The sequence below is a fragment of the Halichoerus grypus genome, chromosome 4 (assembly GCF_964656455.1).
Source record: "Halichoerus grypus chromosome 4, mHalGry1.hap1.1, whole genome shotgun sequence".
NCBI classification, from domain to species: Eukaryota; Metazoa; Chordata; class Mammalia; order Carnivora; family Phocidae; genus Halichoerus; species Halichoerus grypus.
The window spans coordinates 193,852,515-193,872,775 of NC_135715.1; the positions used below are offsets into that span (position 1 = coordinate 193,852,515).

The 20,261-nt window shown below is 53.7% G+C and overlaps 1 protein-coding gene across 1 annotated transcript in view; it reads right to left on the reverse strand.

Annotated features, from left to right (window-relative positions):
* LOC118529503 (contactin-associated protein-like 4) overlaps nt 1-20,261 on the reverse strand; it is a 144,486-nt gene that overhangs the window by 28,474 nt on the left and 95,751 nt on the right. Inside the window, exons 10-14 of the mRNA XM_078070040.1 lie at nt 18,584-18,755; nt 13,481-13,587; nt 11,316-11,435; nt 4,824-5,021; nt 2,897-3,053 (exon numbers count right to left, since the gene is read on the reverse strand). Coding sequence (XP_077926166.1) covers nt 2,897-3,053; nt 4,824-5,021; nt 11,316-11,435; nt 13,481-13,587; nt 18,584-18,755 — 754 coding nt within the window. The remainder of the gene's footprint in view (nt 1-2,896; nt 3,054-4,823; nt 5,022-11,315; nt 11,436-13,480; nt 13,588-18,583; nt 18,756-20,261) is intronic.

A 20,261-nucleotide genomic window follows, 5' to 3' on the forward strand; every position in this document is an offset into this window, starting at 1 on the left:
TAAGTAAATAAATTGTGTGTGTGTGTGTATGTGTGTGAGAGAGAGAGATATTAGGGCACATGTGAAAATGAAAATGTAAAATGTTACCCTTTGGAGATCTGGTTTTGGAAGATGCTCTGTTATGTTTTCTTTTAAAATCTTTACTTTTTCACCTTTGATATTTGATCTGAAATTTGACTGGAATTGGTTTTTGTGCAGTGTGAAATAAAGGTCAAGATTTAATTTATTCGTATGGATATCTAATTGAGTCTGCTCTATTAAAGGGGCCATCCTTTCTGTGCTTGGCTTGCCCAGTGTCCCGTCATGTGACCATCCATCTACCTTTGCTCCAATGTCACATTCTCTTTAGATCCAGTAGGAAAGGCCCTCTAGCTTTGTTCTTCTTCAACATCGTCTTGACTATTTTTGATGATTTTCTTTCCATTTAAATTTTAGAACCAGCTTGCCAGTTCACACACAGATGCATGCACACGCACATGCACACACACATACCCCCTTCTGAGTTCACTTACACATTTTTAATCTTTTATTTTGACAAATTTCAGACTAACGGACACATTGCGGCCATGGTGTAAAGCATCCCCGAACACACCTTGTCCTCCCTGACAGATGGTGGGTGTGCTGGGAGTTAGCACTCCGGCACTCCGGTCTGCCTCGCACAGGCCGAGCACATCCTTGTGGCCAGTGACTGCCCCCAGGCAGAGGGAAGAAAGGTATTTGGGGCATGCACAGAGCATCTGGGTGGCCCTGATGGTGTCCACTGCAGTCCACCCCGTGCACCGCATTGATCCACTGTGCCCACATTGACTCCATTCTGTCTTGTTATTGACTCTTCAGGGCGGTGGCCAGTAGTGGTCCCCAGTGGGCCGAGCACTGGCCCCTGCTGTTGGCTCTGAGGTCTTAAATAGCATCTGCCACCTCCCTGCATACCACCCACCGTGGACACTCCTCTGCCTTGGAGCACTGTTGCTGGGTAGGCCGCCCCCCTTAAAGCATATCTAATACCCACTCCTGAGGGTCTGACCCTTGGCCTCTCCCTGGTCGGGCTGTGGTTGCTATGAATGCCATGTCCTGGGCGAGTCAGTGCCGGAGAAGACCAGAGAATTCTCTGGGCTCAGGATGTGCTCTCCACCCCATTTGCGTGGAGGCGGCCCAGCTCAGCTCGACAGACACAGTCCTCTGCAGCCATGAACAAGGACTCTCTCCTTTGCCTCCTGGTTCACTGGCATGAGTTGCCCAAGTGGCCGGTGGTGTCTGTGGCTCTGGGTTCCTGTTGCTCCCAGGAGCTCTAACCACATGACTGCACGTTTTGCAGACAGGAAGTAGAAATTCTACAAGTGGAACTTTGGATAACATCCAGAAGGATCAGTGATGCTGCCCCCATAACTGGAAACACTGTTCGCAGTGGGAATGAGTCACAGGTACCACGGTGCAGCCGTCAGGGGGTCAGAGGGCAGAACGGGGCTCATGCCCTGTGGACAAGCCACCTGGTCTTGCAGCTTTCTGAGGTTTCTCCCTGGTGGCCTCCCTGTTGGTTGCTGACAGGAGACCGCAGATACACTGGCTCCCCAATGTCTCGTCCCCACGTCTTTGCATAGATTGTCTCCAGTTTCCAGTCTTGCTCCTTCCCAGACTCCGACTGTCAGAGCCATTCACCCCTGCCCAGGAGTCCCTGCACATGCCTACCCAGGGCCACCTCTGCCTACATCACGTTAATGACCAAAGGTCCTGCTCTGAGCCATGCCACCAGAAATGTTTCCTTACTCCCCCACCCCACATCAACCAGATTTTGTCTCAATTCCTGAGTGTAACAGACATTCTGCAGCCAAATAAATCATACTGATCAAACTTTGATCTTTTAGAGGTGATTCTGGTGTCCATGGCCCATGCTCAAAGTAGCATATAAATGGGATACCTAAAGCATTTGAGCTAAGGGGAGTATTTTTAAATTGGTGATACATTTGAAACATGAATCCCAGATATTTCAAAACCTTTCCACTTTGCAAATAAATAAAAAAAAATCAATATGCAATGCAATTTCTTTAGCCTCATGTGTAAGTAACCAATTTTCTAATTTCACAGATTTTCTATCAACATGGGACACCTCTTCCCTTTAGTATGTGGGGTACCATTTTTACATCTGTGGTACTCTGTAGGCTAGTATTTCCAAAGTGTGGTCTACATGTGATATATATGATTTTAAACATAAACTGATTTGACCAACTATGTGATCAAATAATTTTGGAGACCCTCTCAGAGCCTGTGGTGTGCAAGGCCAGCCCAGCCCCCCAAGCAGCATGCCTCATGGAGCATCATGCCCTGCTCCTGTTTGATCAGGGGCCCCTGATCAAGGGGCACTCTTCAGAAACTATGTCCTGTCAAGAAGAGATCTCTTAAGTGAACTTAATGAGGCAGAATTCAAAACTTTTAGAAATTATAATGAGGCTAATATCATACTGAACAAAAAATATAAATGATTCACCGTGGATTTTATAACAGAATATTGAGGGATGAAATGGTGTGATGGGTGGGTTTCCTCAGCAGTAATCCAGGCAGGGGGCAGCCCACAATCTGAGGCCGACCATGAGCTGGCGGCGGTGATGGGCACATGGGGCTTGTTAGTGGTGCTCTGCCCTTTGTGGGGGTTTGTCCTTGCTCAAGACGAAGACGTTAGAAATAAGAAACAGGAAGTGAAGAAAAGAAAGGAAGAAAGCCAGCAAATCATTGATCTTAATAATTCAGATTAATGGTATTGTATTTTATCGCCATAGATGTTTTTAACTCACTTGGGCAATATTTCATCCACCTTAATCCCTGGCCTAGCATCTACCTGAACATACACATTTTGAGCAATAGCAAAAGCACATCTCGCAGAAGGAAATCACACGCAGTTCACCATTCATCCTGGTCCGCGTCGCAGTCGCAGTGGTACTGGGAGTCAACGCAGTTCCCCGCTAATCCGCAAGCACACATCTGGGCCTCGGGCACGGAACCTGCCCAGGAAGTGCGTATCTCGTGGGTGCTTCCAACCCACCAGCTCAGAGGGGTTCCATCTGAAAGACAGGTTTGAGAAAGGTGACTTCTGCTTGTCCCTGGGCCCTGCCTTCCCCAGATGACCCCCTTCTCTCCCAGTCTGCTATTAAGAAACCAGCAGCCAAAAACAAATCTGCTTCAGAAATGAACCTATTCTTAACACTGTGACAGGATGGTGTTTCTATGAGAGTTCTAACCCAGCTTTGGGTTTGTCTGATTACATCCCTTGAAAATAAATGATGGCACCCAAGTCTTTCCATCGTGGCATTAAATAATTTTTAATCAGCAAAATTATGTGATTTCTTCAAGAACTATATTAAAAAGTGAGTTGCCCTCAAGATTAAAACGCTCGCAGCTACACGAGAGGCTGGCACCTGCTGCGGAGCTGAATGCCTGCTGGATCGACACAACCCGGCCCAGACAGGCAGGCTCCCGGCAGCACGCTCTCCGAGGCCCTGGCCGCAAGGCTCCTGGGGGCACTGCGTGGGGCATACCCCTGCCGAGGCCTGGCTGGTTTGCGGCACCGCTGCGCTGAAAAGCGAGTCCTCTGCAGAGTGAACCCTTTACCCCTGCCTGAGCGCCTCTTCTGTTCTGAAAGCTCTCCTGAGCAGCGGCACCCCACTGGACCACAGCCCATGGCCACCTTGTTGTGACCCCTCGCAAATGCCCTGGGCCACCGAAGGAGAGGGACAATGTCTCCAAGAGCCCCAGGCCACCCCAAGCCCGGGAGCCGGTGATGAGCGGGGTGCAGTGGGAGACGCACCCATGGGGCTAGTGGGACGTGGGTCAGTGTGGATGTTCCTCCCCGTGGGGCTGGGAAGAGAGTGTGGGAAGGAATCAAAGATCAATTTCTTCCAAATTAAGCTGAAAGCTCATTGCAGGGAGGCTGATGGCACTTAAAATATTTAATAGATATTTTGATAATAACACTTTAAAATTTTAATTATTTCACCATTATGCTTTCAAACCAGAGAGAAATGACATCACTGGGCTGCATCTTGTAAGTGTGTTTTCTACATCGCTCATCTCTCCCGCCAACAGTGATTCTCCAAAGGTTGTCATAACACCTGGGGCCTCTGGTTGCATCTGTGAGTTGTTAGGTACCATAGAGACTGGGGGGAGGCAGGAGGGTCTGCCTGGGAGCGGGAGAGCCTGACCCACCAGTGGAAGCCCTTGGCCGTCCTTCCCTTTAATCTGCAGGTGCTCCTTTGCAGAAGAAGCAACCTTGAGTGAGTGGGTTTAATCTGAGGCTACATACACTTTTCTGCCATTTCCCTCGTGGGTGAAAAGAGGAGTGATTTGCAAAATTCAGATGAGCTTGTACCATAAATCGTGTGCAGCCTCCACACTAGGAAACCAGGAGCTGAGGAGCCAGTGTGGGGTTAGGTGAGAGTGGTCGTGCCTGGGGGTCCCTGGACCCTGCAGGGGAGTACGGAGCGGGGCCTGAGAGCTTCCCAGACAGGAGCACGCACGGTGGGAGCCATGTCCAGAAAGACACGTTCCTTCATAAAGAGTGAAATAGTAGAAAATCGGGGCCAGATGCTTGGGAAGAGCAGTGAGGACTGGGGGACCGGGACTCGAGGCGCTAACAGGACACAAGAAACAGTGACTCAGTGAGTGGTCAGAAGGAAGAAAGGCACAGCCTGAAGCAGCCCTGAGAGTCAGTCTGGATAGGATGGAGAAAGGTAAGCATCTGCCCCTGGATCAAGCTAGACCTGTGCTCCGTGCCGCCTCCACTGGGGGCTGGGGCTGGCGGGGCTGGTGGGGCCGTGCACGTCATGGGCACCTACCTCGTGAGTCCCGGAGCCGAGACCTCCTGCAGTGGAACTCCAGCTGCTGCTGGCAGTGCCCGGCGCGGGCGATGGTGGCCAGCAGGTGCTCCAGGCTGGCCTCGTACCGGAACGCCGCCCGGTGCGGGTTCTCCTGGTCTGCGCCCTCGACCCTGGTGAGGCCTGAGCCGTTGTGCTGCATGACGGTCCACGGGGTGTCTCACGGTGGAGCGGGAGAGAAAGGAGAGGAGCGTCACTGCGCTGGACCCTCAGCACGGCCGGTCGCCTTCTAGTGGGCAGACGCAGACTCAGCGCAAATGGGACTCTAAACCTTAAATCATGGGGGAGAGCGGTCTTCCTGCGATGGTGTGTGTCATTTATGCCTGAGCTGGTCCTTTCGTGAAAGTGGGTGTTTCTGGATTTTTAGCCAGACAACATTTATGGGAGAGAAAAAGACATATAACTTAGTTATTAAATTTCTCTAATAACCTAAAGTAATGCAAGGCAAACAATGGCTTTTCTGCTTTAACAAACACTCTATTCTTCCCACTGTCAGCAACCTGTGTTCCTCTTATTTGCACTGACCTGCAGGCTCTCTGCAGGTCACTGGGGCATCACACCTGCTCCGCTCAGACCTGAGAGGCAAGGAGAAGTGGCATTCCTGGACCCACACCTGACCCTGCTCTGCGGGGCGAGATACCATGGCCTGTGACAGTGCCGTGACCCCTGGCCACTTCTGTCTACCTGGGGCACCTCTGTCTACCTGTGCTACCTGGATGCACTTCTGTCCACCTGGGCGTACATCTGTCTACCTGGATGCACCTCCGTCCGCCTGGGCGTACATCTGTCTACCTGGATGCACCTCTGTCTGCCTGGGACACCTCTGTCTACCTGGATGCACTTCTGTCCACCTGGGCGTACATCTGTCTACCTGGATGCACCTCTGTCTGCCTGGGTGTACCTCTGTCTGCCTGGGTGCACTTCTATCTACCTGGACACACATCTGTCTACCTGGGGCACCTCTGTCTACCTGGGCGTACATCTGTCTACCTGGATGCACCTCTGTCTGCCTGGGTGTACCTCTGTCTGCCTGGGTGCACTTCTATCTACCTGGACACACATCTGTCTACCTGGGACACCTCTGTCTACCTGGGGCACCTCTGTCTGCCTGGGTGTACCTCTGTCTGCCTGGATGTACTTCTATCTACCTGGGGCACCTCTGTCTACCTGTGCTACCTGGATGCACTTCTGTCCACCTGGGCATATATCTGTCTACCTGGATGCACCTCTGTCTGCCTGGGTGTACTTCTATTTACCTGGGGCACTTCTATCTACCTGGATGCACTTCTGTCTTCCTGGGCATACATCTGTCTACCTGGATGGACTTTCTGTCTGCCTGGGTGTACCTCTGTCTGCCTGGGACACCTCTATCTACCTGGGGCACTTCCATCTACCTGGACACACATCTGTCTACCTGGCACGGTGGCTGGAATTTGAACCCTGCATGCTGAATGCTGGTGCACAAGGGGACGTGGATTCTTCTAATCCCCGTTGCCGGGACTCTCTCTGTGTGGTCCAGTCGCCCAGTGTCATCTGTGAAAAGGAATTGGTTAAATTGTCCCTTTTTGTTGGGATTTGTCCGATTAAGGGGCCTGGAAAGCAGCCGCGTGGACTTGGTTTTGTTGGTTTGCTACTCTGTGTGACCTCGTCCTGTGCGTCTGGGGTTCCTGCCGGAGCCACAGGCCCCGTCCGTGGCTGTCGGTGTGCATCAGACGGAGGACCCTCAGCTGCCGAGCAGCCAGACGGCCGAGTCCTGTGTGAGCCGCCCGCCGTGTGGCACGCTGTGGCGGTGCCCTCGCAAGCTGCTGTAGCTCGTTTCGTCAGGACTTCTGCTGCTCTGGTGCCTCCACGGCCAAGGAGGAGGAGCGGGCTGGGGCTCTGGGGTCACCTGCATGTGCCTCCCTGTTCTCGTGGGGTCAGACCTGGGGTCGCTGGGCACGGTTCACGCTGGAGCGCGATGGCTGCGGGGACGTGTGACAGTGGACCGTGTGGTCCCTGTTTGCTCCACCCCTGGAGCCCATGTGACGTGGAAATTGCGGGCCGCCCTCTGGACACAGCTGGGGAGCAGTTGGGCCCATCAGGCTGGTTTCATTCAGGGGCTGGATTCATCTGGACCGAAACCGTGACACCCACTCTAGCATTAAAACGCCCCAGGTTCCGACTCACACCCTCGTCCTACCTGACAACCCATCAGAGAGCAGGGGGTGCAGTTCACACAGAAGGTAAATCCAAACAAAGCAATGACGGGAGCACAGCACGTCTGCTCGGCGGGGCCGCGTCCCCAGGAGGAAACTGAGAAGACACGCATAGCTCCAACGTGGAAATCGGCCTCGAAGACCTGAGGGCATCGCATGGTCCTCCCAAGCACCGAGAGGCCGTCCCATCTGTGCCAAATGTCTCCACTGATGGGAGGCGGCAGCCGTGCCTCCTCTGTGGTGGCGAGCCAGAGGTGCCCCCAGAGATGAGGGTCCCACGTCCTGCGGCCGCGGCCCCTGTTCTGTCCGGGCAGGGCGCACGGGCCTCGTTCCTCCACAAGACGTGTTGGAGACCCGTTCTGCCGGCACACGTGAGGGGGAGCCGTCGGCCTCTGGGGGCGCAGCCCCTGCAGCAGCCGCCCCAGCTGCCCTCCGGCCGCTGCCCCTGAGGAGCCCAGCCCACGCGCTCCCTGGTGGCTCCCCGCTGCTCTCTTCCTGCTCTGCCTTCCCAAGTCGTCCGACTCCCATTACGACTTCAGCAGGTTTTGCGAGCGCCATAAACAGGTCAGTTATCTGTCCCCTGAACAAGGCGTGAGCCTTTGGCACCTGACCCTGTTCTCTGGGACGAGGGATGTGGTGACTTCGCTGCCCCCAGGGAGGCAGAGACCCAGAGCCCAGGAGAGGGGGTTGCCACGCAGCACCTCCCGAGACCACTCCCAGGGCTCTTGGGGCTCTGGCTGCCCCGAGGAAAACCCCGGATGTCCTCAGAGCCGAGACGACTCTCCACCCACCTTGGATTTCGGGTCCCTGTCGCCTGCTGGCCTGTTCCCAGCACAGAGGAGACACATGACTCCTGGGGCTGAGGAGGCTGGGTGAGGTCTGGGGCCCTGCCTCAGTGGCCACTCTGAGTCTCATGCCCCCCTGGGTGGGGTGCTTCCTCCGAAGCTGCCCTCCCCGTGTGCCCAGCCTGCCTGGATGAGGGCCCGTCCCGCCTACCACTGTGCTCCCTGCCCACCCTCCCATCCCACAGAGACTCTCTGGGGTCGTAGTCAGCCCCATTCTCCTTCTCCTGCATCTCCCTGGCCCTCCTGTTATAGCGCCCTCCTCGGAGGCGAGGCTCTGGAGCGAGCGAGTGGTCTGCGAGCCCCCAGGACACCGGGGACTGAGAGACGGGAGAGCAAAGCCGCGCCGTTGCCACCGGATGGCCAGTGCTGACTGCGGCCACAAAGAGGAAATGTTAGGGTCCAGAAGGTGTCGGTGGGACAAATGACTTCATCACCTGGCCTTGAACTCACAACGAAGGTCAAGAAAACTGCCGCTGAGAATCTGCCAAGCGCTCTGCGCTGCCTCAGCAAGTCCACCCCCTTGGCATCTGCAGTGTCGAGCGAGGGCCCCGTCCCTAAACACACCCGCACGGCTGGGTTGCCTGCTGTCCCCTCACCCTGCGGCAAGGGACAGCATCCGGAAGGGGTCAGGGCCCCTCACGCTGTTGTGGCCATTCTGAGTCCGAGGCGGAGGACACAGGCTGCTGAGGTGAAGCTGCGAACAGAGGACCGCATGTGCTCTTGCCGCCGCCCAGCCCTGGGGCAGGCACACGCATGTGACATGCCTGCACCACGCATGAAGGCACATCTTCCATTCTTCTAGAGGTCAAGGCCTGGCCGTCACTCAGACACACCATCATTGCACCCACAAGTCTGGTCGATGGACCCCCAGGAGGACTTGGTGGGCAGACAGGCCGGGAGCAGGCTTCCCCTCTGAGGTTCCATGCCGCTGCGCGCCCGGACACGGCTCCGCGCTCCTGCGCACCCAGACACGGCTCCGCGCTCCTGTGCGCCTAGACACGGCTCCGCGCTCCTGCCCGCCCAGACACGGCTCCGCGCCGCCGCCCACCCAGACACGGCTCCGCGCTCCTGCGCGCCCAGACACGGCTCCGCGCTCCTGCGCGCCCAGACAGGGCTCCGCGCTCCTGCCCGCCCAGACACGGCTCCGCGCTGCTGCACATCCAGACACGGCTCCGCGCTCCTGTGCGCCTAGACAGGGCTCCGCGCCGCCGCCCACCCAGACACGGCTCCGCGCTGCCGCCCGCCCAGACACGGCTCCGCGCTCCTGCCCGCTCAGACACGGCTCCGCGCTCCTGCGCGCCCAGACACGGCTCCGCGCTCCTGCCCGCCCAGACAGGGCTCAGCGCTCCTGTGCGCCCAGACACGGCTCCGCACTCCTGTGCGCCTAGACAGGGCTCCGCGCTGCCGCCCGCCCAGACACGGCTCCTCGCCGCCGCCCACCCAGACACGGCTCCGCGCTCCTGCGCGCCTAGACAGGGCTCCGCGCCGCCGCCCACCCAGACACGGCTCCGCGCTCCTGCGCGCCCAGACACGGCTCCGCGCCGCCGCCCACCCAGACAGGGCTCGGCGCTGCTGCGCACCCAGACACAGCTCCGCGCTCCTGCGCGTCTAGACAGGGCTCCACGCTGCTGCGCACCCAGACACGACTCCGCGCTCCTGCCCACCCAGAGGGGCTCCCAGCACGCGTGCCCGTTGTCTGCAGAGAACGTCAGGTGCAGCCGGGACCAGGTGGCCACGCACTGCCTCCGGGCAGAAGACACCCCAAAGGGAGTTGTGTTTACCTGCGGAACCAGGGGTCCCCAGATACCAGCCTCGGACTTCCCCTCACTGTTTACTGGGCCCAGCTGTCTGTCAGGAACTGACCCGTGTCTCCACCGGCGGTCTGGGCGCGGGTGTGGAAAGGCTCGTCTGAGCCCCGCGCTGCCGCTCCATCCCCGCCGCTTCACACCCTCGGGAGGAAGACCTGCCTGACTCACGTTTGTTCAAATAATTTGGTTAAAGGCAGCAACACTCAGATTTTATCTTGAGAATTGAGGAGACAGAAAATAAAAAATTTCATGGGAATGGTTTTAAACTATTCAAAAATCATTAAAAAAAAATCTATCCAGAAATGGTTCTTTCCTCAGGGAATTTGCAACAGGGTGTGTTGTCTTCCCCGCTGCTGAAACCAAGCACCACAGCCTGGTGGCTTCGTGCACCCAGGTCAGTTCTCCCACACCCGGGGCCCAGAGCCCGAGTGAGGGGGTGGCGGGACCGCGCCCTCCGGCCGCGCTGCCGCTGTAGCTGGAACTCTGGCCGGCCTCGGCTGGTCACGTGGCCCCTCCCGCCTGTGTCCCTGGTCCCCAGTCTCCCTCCCCTCATCAGGACACTGGCCTTTGCCCCAGAGCCCACCCTCACCCAGCATGACCGCATCTCAGCTGGACCACATCTGCAGAAATCTTATTTCCAAACACAGTCACATTCGCAGCATCCAGGGGGATGTGAATTTTGGGGGGGATAGTATCCAACCTAGTGCCCAGGGAGACACTCTAAAATCTGGATAACACTATCAGAAACAGCAAGGTAGAAAATTTAAAGAGGAGGCAGTTCCGTCTGGAGACTGGAGCTAACGTCACACAGCAATGCAGAGACGCATTGTGGAAGGTGTCCTGCCGGGGGCGAGGGGCGAGGGGCAGCGTGGGCTGAGGGGTGGATGCATGGACTCCAGTGTGGACAGGACACGGGGATGTGGCCGCAATCACAGAAACACATGTGGCGATTAGAGAGAGAGCAGCCTGCCTCTGCATGGGAATTAAGGAGCTCAAAAGCACACACACTGCGTGTTCACACTCACTCAAAGGCCAGCAAGCTGTCTAGCTGAAATGTACACAGTTTTTACTGTAAAACTGAAAATGCGGGCGCCTGGGTGGCTCAGTCGGTTGAGCGTCCTACTCTTGATTTCGGCTCAGGTCATGATCTCAGGGTTGTGGGATTGAGCCCGGCATGGGGCTCTGTGCTCAGAGGGGAGCCTGCTTGAGATTCTCTCTCTCCCTACCTCTCGCCCCTCCCTGCACTTGTGCTCTCAGTCTCTCTAAAATAAATAAGATCTCAAAAAAAAAAAAAAAAAAAAAACCAGGTGAAAATGCTTTTGACTTGCACATCCATGAATCCAATCAGATAAGTCTTGAAAAACCTTTTGTTTCAGGATTTAATAGGCAAAATTGTATTATTAAATATTCCACAGAGTACATGCATGTAAATAATGACATAATTATGAATTTTCACTTTTGAACTATTTTTTAATGATTTATATCAAATGCTTCTATTGAATAACTACTCTCACAAGATTATCCTAATAAAGCTGCTAAGCAGGTACAAATCTACTTACTGGGCTGTGATTTCGTGTTTAATAGGAGTTGAAATTGTTGACTCACCTGTCATGTTGCAGAATGCAGGGAAGGGCTGCAGGGGTCCGCTGCCATCGGGGTCGATGTAGTATCTCCCTGAGGACTCGCCCCTGTGCTTGTATGCCTCGCAGGACTGCTCGTAGAGGGCTGGGGAGAACCACCAGTCAGTCACCGGAAATGGGATGGAGGGAGAGTCCTACATTTCTAAGGAGGAGGTGAAGGAGACCCCATGTTCTGCATCATAGCAAATATTCACCCTCCAGGAGGAAATGTGACCAAATCTGAAAATGCGGAACCACTGTTTAAAGGAATGTGTGTGATAAGGTAATGAAGGAGGTAGGAGGGTTAGACTTATAATGCTGGTAAGACTCTACAGGCAAATACGATTACTTGGTCCAGTGCAGAATTTGCTGCACTGTCCTGTCACCAGGAACCAGACCACGAGTGTTTGGCTGGAGTTTATCTGCTGGCAGATGTCCCCGGAACACGTGAACCTTTGTTCTTTACAGTGTGTCCCCTCACCTCGCCCCTCCCACCCCGATTAAGAGCAGGGGGTGACCTGGGCTAGTTAGTCCCCTCCCGGCCGTGTCTCAGAGCAGCCTCACCAGCAGGTTACTGGGGATCATCTGCTCTTCTGGGGAGAACAACGGTGATACCAACTTGGGTGGGTCAGGCGGCTCGCAGAAGCAGAGCCCATTCATTTATCCTCCAACTGCTTCCTCAGAGCCCGAGGACTGACAGTCACTCATAAGAGTTAAACTAAAAAAGTCAGTCCGTTAAAGCACATCTACCAGGCATCTGCTCTGTGCAGGGCTCTGTTTTGGGCATGACGGGGGATGGACGAGAGGAGACAGAGCTGTGGGGGCTCCTCCTCCCGTCAGGCCCTGGGCTCTGGTTCTGGAACCTCCTCTCCCCTCCCTCCCGTGGCCAACTTGGAGCCAGCCTGAGAAGGTGGGGGTGCCCAGAGCCCTTCTTGATCATCGTCTTCTTCCCTTTCCTCCAAGCGTCTTTGTGGGACTGGGTCCTGGTCCCAGGTCCTCCCCGAGGATCAGACCCTGAGATCCTCAGTGGGTCCCATTCCCAAAACCCAGGCCCCGTTGTGAGAGAGGGCTCCATGGCATCCCTGCCTGCCTGCCTTCCATGAGTCTCCTAAGGTTAAATTATATAAAAAATGCAGAGCATCTCACCAAGGCGGCACTTTCAGCCTGGGGCAATTTTGGAGAAAATAGAGGGAGGCTCTACTGTCCTCCAGTGAGTGGAGGCCAGGGATGCGGCTGAACGTCCTACAGTGTGCAGGGCGGCCCTAGCAGGCTTCTCTGGCCCCAAACCTCGGTGATGCTATGGGTGAGAAACCCACACTAGTTATAGAACCGGCTGTTTCCTCACCGGATAATGGGATTTCGGTCATGCCCATAGTGCGGATGGGATTGTGTAATGAACAAGAGGCAAAGAACAGGGCCTGACACCTAAGACGTCCAACAGATGAACCTACAATTATCACCACCACCATCAAAAGACCTCCGGGTCCTACCCGGATTCTCCTGGGAATCTGTTTACTTCTGTGAACATTAATAACCTAGTAACAATCACATTTCCATTGTGTGGTGCTGCCAGGAAGCTCAGAAGCAAAACTGTGGCCAACACAAGAAACCCAACCAGAGATTAATTTAGGAATGATTGACTTTGTTTAAGGTTTCTCTCTGATTACAATGGATTTTCTTACGTTTATTTTCCTTTTGTGCGTTGTCTTCTTCTTTCCTATCAATTTTTATGTTTACGTAAGTGACTTTAAGTGAGCCACCTAGAACGCAACCAGATCCTGGTGCACGTGCGTGGGTCGTGGCTGTGATGAAGCCACGCGGACAGGCATCCAGAGGAGGAGGCAGAGGCGGGGCAGCAGGGGCGGGGCGGAGCGCTCACGGTGGTGGCAGGAGGGGCGGGGCGGAGCGCTCACGGTGGTGGCAGGAGGGGCGGGGCGGAGCGCTCACGGTGGTGGCAGGAGGGGCGGGGCGGAGCGCTCACGGTGGTGGCAGGAGGGGCGGGGCGGAGCGCTCACGGTGGTGGCAGGAGGGGCGGGGCGGAGCGCTCACGGTGGTGGCAGGAGGGGCGGGGCGGAGCGCTCACGGTGGTGGCAGGAGGGGCGGGGCGGAGCGCTCACGGTGGTGGCAGGAGGGGCGGGGCGGAGCACTTACGGTGGTGGCAGGTGGCGCCCGAGTAGCCCGTGCGGGTGCAGTTGCAGTGGAAGGCGGTCCAGGTCTGGGAGCACCTGCCGCCGTGCTCACAGTGGTTGGGCAAGCACCTGAAAGAAGAGCAGGGAGGGTCTCCGTGTTACTCCTGCTCTTTGGGGGATACTGTCCCGCTAGCCGATGTGCAGGGACATCGAGGAGGGGACAGCGGCCGCCCACGGCCCGTGATGACCGAGCAAGCACCAGCCCCGGGCTGATGAACCCTGACTCAGGGGGCTGACACGTGTGCTTCCCCGTCTGCTGGAGAAACACGTTTCCCGCCACGGGAGCACAGCGTGGACGCTCTGTGTGGCGGGGAGCAGAAGTCGCTTGCAGAAGCCAATGGTGACACTGCGTCATGCTGGATTGTTGCCACACGTAGAGTTTTGAGAGAAAGAATGGAAAAAATGCAGAGACTAAGAAGGGGCCAGCCGCCCACAGGGCATGTATCCCAGGCTCACCTATTGCTCTGATTCTTTGTCTGCTTGGTATTTGGAATAAAAGGCAGTTGCCATTAAAGGCGTACATGCATTATATTTCCCCAAGAAAAACAAGTAAATCAGAAAATACTCAAGAAAACTCAGCACCATTTATGCACGATGGATATTTTGTAATCTGCCTAATTAAAATTAGAATGGGACACTTGAAATTTCACTCGCAGGACTTCTGTGAATTTTAATTGATATTAGTAGAACTGATTTTCTTGAATAGAAACAGCAAATGTCCATTATCAAATATTCAGTCTAGAGAGTTCATAAAGGGAAGCAGAACTCGCTTAAAACCACAGCACACAAAATAACCACCAGGGTTATGCATGTGCTTGTATTTATAGGTAAGCATAGGAACTGTAATCACACACGATACAAACTTTACCCAGCAAACTTCTTAAAATGACTCATTAATCCGTCATGAGAATTCCATGTCAGCTAATTTATATTTGTATCGGCACTTTTGATAGCTTGAGGAAACCCATGAACACAGTTGCTATAGTTTATTCAGAATGTTATATGTGTGCCTTTGGTGGATGCCTGTAGGATGAAGGGGTTTCACCAACAACTGCAAGACCAGCAAAACGAGTGATGAACCAGACACGCAGATTACAGATGGGGTGGCGCTTGCTGTTTCCAGACCCTAAAGAAAATGCTTCCAGTTTAGCAGGAAACTCGAGACTGAATTTCCCACTCCATGATAAATACACTCTTTTCTAACTGACCTGCATTTCACAATCAGTTGGCTGAATCCATTTTTCCTATTTTCAGATTGGAAGTTTTAGAGAAAATTTTGGGATTTTTACTGTCATGAAATAAAGGTAGAGACTCGGCTTGTTTATTCCATCAGGACGATCCCAGTGTTGAAAGAATTCACTAAGAGCCTGAGAGGTGAATGTCAATGGCAACCTCAGACAGATGAAAATGGCCCAAGATTACGATTATTATTTAAATTCTGTTAGAAGAGAATCGACTGTTTAAGCAGAAATAAAACAAGATGCAGGGAAGGGCTTACAGTGAGAGTTGATAAAATGTTTGGCAGCAAAATTACGACAGCTGGAGGGAGAAAGGAAAAGACTTTTTTTTTTTTTTTAGGTTCTCATACTGCACAGGGAGTGATTAATTCACCCCCAACTGATGTATAGATTCAACAAAGTCCTAATCAAATTCCTAGCAGGATTCTTAAAAGAAATTCACAAGCCAGTTCCAAAATTCCTATGAAAATTCAAAGATGTCATACAACAGAAACAATTTTGAAAAACAAAACAAATTTAGGAGGGCAAAAACATCTGATTCCAGTTGTTATTATAATGTGACTATAACCATGAACATGTGGAATTGGCAGAAAGATAGATATATAGATCAAAGAAACTAAATAAGTAGCTCAGACAGAGGCCTACGTATGTCACAGCTGGGTTTCCACAAAGGCACAAAGACAACGAAAGGGAGGAGGGTAACATTTTCATCCAGTGGTGCTGGATATCTATATGCAAAACAAACAAAAACCCTGCCTACCTTGTACCATATATTAGAAATACTCAAAATTTATCAGATATAAATTAAATCTAAAAGTCTAGAATAAACATAGCAGAAAATCCTTGTGACCTCAGATTAGTCAGACTTCTTTTTTATTTTTTTCAAATTTCTTTTATGTAAGTAATCTCTACACCCGATGTGGGGCTAGAACTCACGACCCCGAGATCAAGAGTCCAACTGAGCCAGCCAGGAGCCCCTCAGAAACTTTTTAAGTAAGATATCAAAGGCACGACCCATAAAAAAGAAAAGAAAGGGTACGTTTGACTTTGTCTAAATCGAGAGCTGTGTTCTTCAAAAGACGTCGTCAGAGAATAAGGAAACAGAGCTGAGGAGGAGCATTTATACAGCACAAATCTGATAAAGGACTCTCAAAACTCAGTAAGAAAATAAATTCCAAAGAGCATGCAAAGGACTTGAGGAGACGTTTCCGCAGGTAAGGACTCCACAAGGCCAGGCATTAGGCACAGACCATGGGGAGGCGTCCCCGTGCCCCTTGTCAAGGCTGCGGTGTGGAGGACTGACCACAGTGAGTATTGGCGGGGACTTGGGGGGACCGGGATTCCCTTGCACTGCTGGGGGGCTGGACGCTGCACCGTCACCTTGGGCAAGGGTGGCGGAACCCCCAGACCTAGACCCGTCCCCCACATTGTCTGGCCACTCCCCTCCGGCATTTGCTCAAGGACAGTGGAGGTGGACCCTGGAAAGACTTGTACCTGAACATTCACAGCAGCTTTGTGGTCACAGCCCCAAACTGGACAGAACCCAAATGTCCATCAAGCTGGAAGTGAAGAAACAAACTGTTCTCCTGCCTCGGCGGCCAACAAGAAAGCACGATTCACACACACTATGTGGACGGATGGCTTCGCACACATTTGTTTCTACCTTTTCCCAATCTGAGTACGTAAAGGTGATACAAGAGACGCTTTCAGAGCAGAAGAGGTGTCAAAGCAGAACCCGTCCGGAGATACTATGTACACGTCACACACCCTCCGGCCACTTTTCATCTGCTCTGGAGCCTCAGACCGAGGTTTTATTTTATGCTCTAACCTCACAACCTGATCTTTGGTAAGCGCGATAAAGAATCTTTATATGACAGATGACGTGTTTTCCATGTTTGTGTTAAAAATCTGCCTTTACTATAGGAGTTTTATGCACAAACTGGTCCCCATAGATTGCTTGTTAAAGGCTGCATGTTAGAGAAATTTCCCAAGAGCTGAGGTAGCAGCTGACGGGGACGCCGGAACCATGTCCAGCCACCCCCAAGGTCACCTTCCTGCTGACAGCCGTGCCCCCAGCAGCCCCCCGCCAAGTGCGGGTCTGGGGGTGTGCGAGCCCCACCAGCCAGGTGCACTGGGCGACTTTGCCGTGCACGTGATGCGGCTGTTTCCCCTGAAGGTCTGGGAACCCAGAAATGGAGACGCAGGTGTGTTGGCTACAGTCTCCCTTCACCAGAGAAGGGTCGCTCCGCCCACCGTTAATGCGATGAGCGTGTGGGGAAACAACGTCTGAGAGGGTGAGTCACTCCGCTGGTGAGGACTGTGTCCTGCTGTTATTTTATTTATTTATTTATTTTATTTAAAAAATTTTTTTTAAAGATTTTATTTATTTATCTGACAGAGAGAGAGACAGCGAGAGAGGGAACACAAGCAGGGGGAGTGGGAGAGGGAGAAGCAGGCTTCCCGCTGAGCAGGGAGCCCGATGCGGGACTTGGTCCCAGGACCCTGGGATCATGACCTGAGCTGAAGGCAGACGCTTAACGACTGAGCCACCCAGGCGCCCCCATTTTTTATTTATTTTTTAAAAGATTTTATTTATTTATCTGACAGAGAGAGAGACAGCGAGAGAGGGAACACAAGCAGGGGGAGTGGGAGAGGGAGAAGCAGGCTTCCTGCCGAGCAGGGAGCCCGATGCGGGGCTCGACCCCAGGACCCTGGGATCATGACCTGAACAGAAGGCAGATAGATGCTTAACGACTGAGCCACCCAGGCGCCCCTGCTGTTATTTTTTTAAAAAAGATGTATTAATTTATTTTAGAGAGGGGGGTGAGGGGCGGAGGGAGAGAGAGAGTCTCAAGCAGACTCCCTGCTGAGTAGGGAGCCCGACGCGGGGCTCGATCCCACGACCCTGAGATCCTGACCTGAGCCGAAACCAAGAGTTGGACGCTCAACTGGCTGAGGCACCCAGGAGCCCCTGTGTCCTGCTGTTATTAAGGAGGATTGCAAGTGATAGTGAATTTTGTGAAGCTCACACTGAATTCTGATTATTATACAAGGACTGGGATGTGACTAAGCTAAGAAGAGATAGAATAGGTGCATGTGAATTCGGACTGAATTGCTCATACATGTGAAGAAGGGGTTCCTCAAGCTGTAGCGTTTATCCAAAAATATATTAGCATTTTGTGGGAGGAAGGAGCCAGCCAGCCTCTCTACCCAAATCACCCCCTTGTGAGAGCCTGGCTTTCCTGCCTCAGCGACATTGACCTTCTTCCTTCCTTCCCACTTCCTGCATTTTACTTACTTCTCATCCCCAGAGACCCCTCTGAGGTCACCCCTGGTCCTCAGGGAGCTGCTCGTCCCTTCCTGGGTCCTCACAACCTGTCCCCAGGGCAGGCCCGTCCTCACTACCCCTGCGGACCTGGGGCAGTTCGGTGTCCCACCCTCCGGACACCCCACCCTGACCACATGGGCTTCTGGTCTCCGGCATTTGGTCGTCACGATCCATGCTGTCCAGCAACATGCTACTGACCTATCTCTCTGCGCGGACATTGCAGCCACGTTAGCACGGCTCGTTCTGAGTCAGGGAGCTCGCCAACAGGGGAGAACGGCAGTCAAGAGCACGCGCCTTCCACCCAATGCTGTCATTCCAAAGAAGGTGTTCTACACAGTTATAGACAGTTTTCTCACTTTCTCGGACTCCCCGTGGACAGCGGGGGAAGGGCAGTGCGAGGGGGGATCCAGGGACCCAGAGGGAGGGAACACGCCCAGCTGTGAGCGCCTGCAATCTGCCATCACAGGTCCGAGCACGGGGCTGGGAGCAGTGACCCTACCTGTCCAGAATGCCGCAAGAGTCGATGTCCAGGCCGCTGAAGTTCCCGAACACCCCCCGCTGTACTGAAATCAGATCCACCTCTTGGGCGTTAATGGAGATGAGCCTCAGACACCCCTGGAATCCAGCAGGCGAGGCCTCGCATTCAGACCCGGAGCCGGGAGGGAGGCACCCTGATCGCTCAGAGGTGGGAACACGAGAGAGAGACGGGTCAGGACCGAGGCTGCGGCATCACCCTGTGAAAGGCGGCTCGTCCCTGTCAGAGGCTCCCAGCATGTGGACCCCCTTGTCCTTGCGCTTACTTGGGGGGCAGAGAACGCTAGGTGGGCAGGGGGTAGAGTGACACTGAAGGAGAATTTAGCTGAAAACAACTTAGAGTCTATAATTCAGGCTGAACTTGAAGCATGATCTTACTTAAAGCACGCTAGAAAGTTTTAGCTCTTCCTTATGTTATGCATCACAAACAAAACAATTTAAATGTAAGTGGATTTAAAATTAGAAATGAAATAACAGACTGTATTATTATAGGCACAAATTACTGAAATCACAGTGTCTGAAGATGATATTCAGCCAGATGCTGACGGGGCACCTGCCATTCATCCGGAAGCAACGGGCAGCCCCAGGTGTGGGAGCTCGTGGCACCTGGCCTTGTTCCAGGCGGCCTGTCCTGAAGACTGGCCTCCGCAAAGTAAGGGACATGAATTTGTTTTTTATAGCAATCAGATTTGTACTGGGCAATTTGGTCAAACATACAATCAAAGATTTCTACAAGAACATCTTAGTATCATAAAATGTAAGGGTCTGCGTGATAGCAAGCACATCATCCAAATACCGGCCTGGAAGGCTCTGCTGCGAGCAAGGAAATGGGCCTCTGGTTCTCTCCAAAGGCAGGCCAGCCACAACCGTGAGCCCGCTGGGGGCACGCCTGGGGCCTCTGCCTTGGAAGTGCCCCTGGAGACCCGTCTGTGCCCCCTGCTTGGGTCCTGCTGTGGGCGCTGCTCCATGGGCCCAGCTGCTCTGAGCTGGTGAGGCCTCCCCAGAGGGGAGTGTGGTGCACGGGCCCCTGGCTGGCCGACCCGTGCTGCGTGTGATCAGCGTGAAACTGAACCACACGGATTCCACTACGCAGAGGGGACTGGGCATCCAGCGTCCTCTAGGGGGCCTAATGGGGCAATTCGGAGCGCTGTGCCGGGGCCACCCCACAAAGAAGGTTTGGCCTGAGGGAGAAGTGGGCAGTGAACCGACTGGTAGAATTCTAACGTGGCAGAGGGTGCCACTGTCCCCATAGTGGCGGCTGGGAGCTGCCTGGGGCCAGAAGGACCAGCCTCACTGACGCTTACCCTCGGGAGCCAGCCTTTCAGAGAAGCCTCACCACTGACTCCCATGACCCAAGCAGCTCCTGGCCCCAGAAGGACAGCGGGGAAAGGAAACTGGGGAGTCTCCCTGGAAGGGGGGATCAAGCACTAAGGCTCTAACAAATACAACTGGGAAAGGGCATCCTAACGACAAGGGGACTCTCACGGGTTAACGTAAATTATGCCTCAATACAGCTGCTGAGACAAAAGTACAGTCCTTCATATCTGCTGAGCTTTTGGGGAATCGGCCACACATGATCAGTAGAAAAAAGTCATGTCAGCCACAGACCGGGGGCAGGAGAGGCTGAGTTCGGGTGGGCGCCA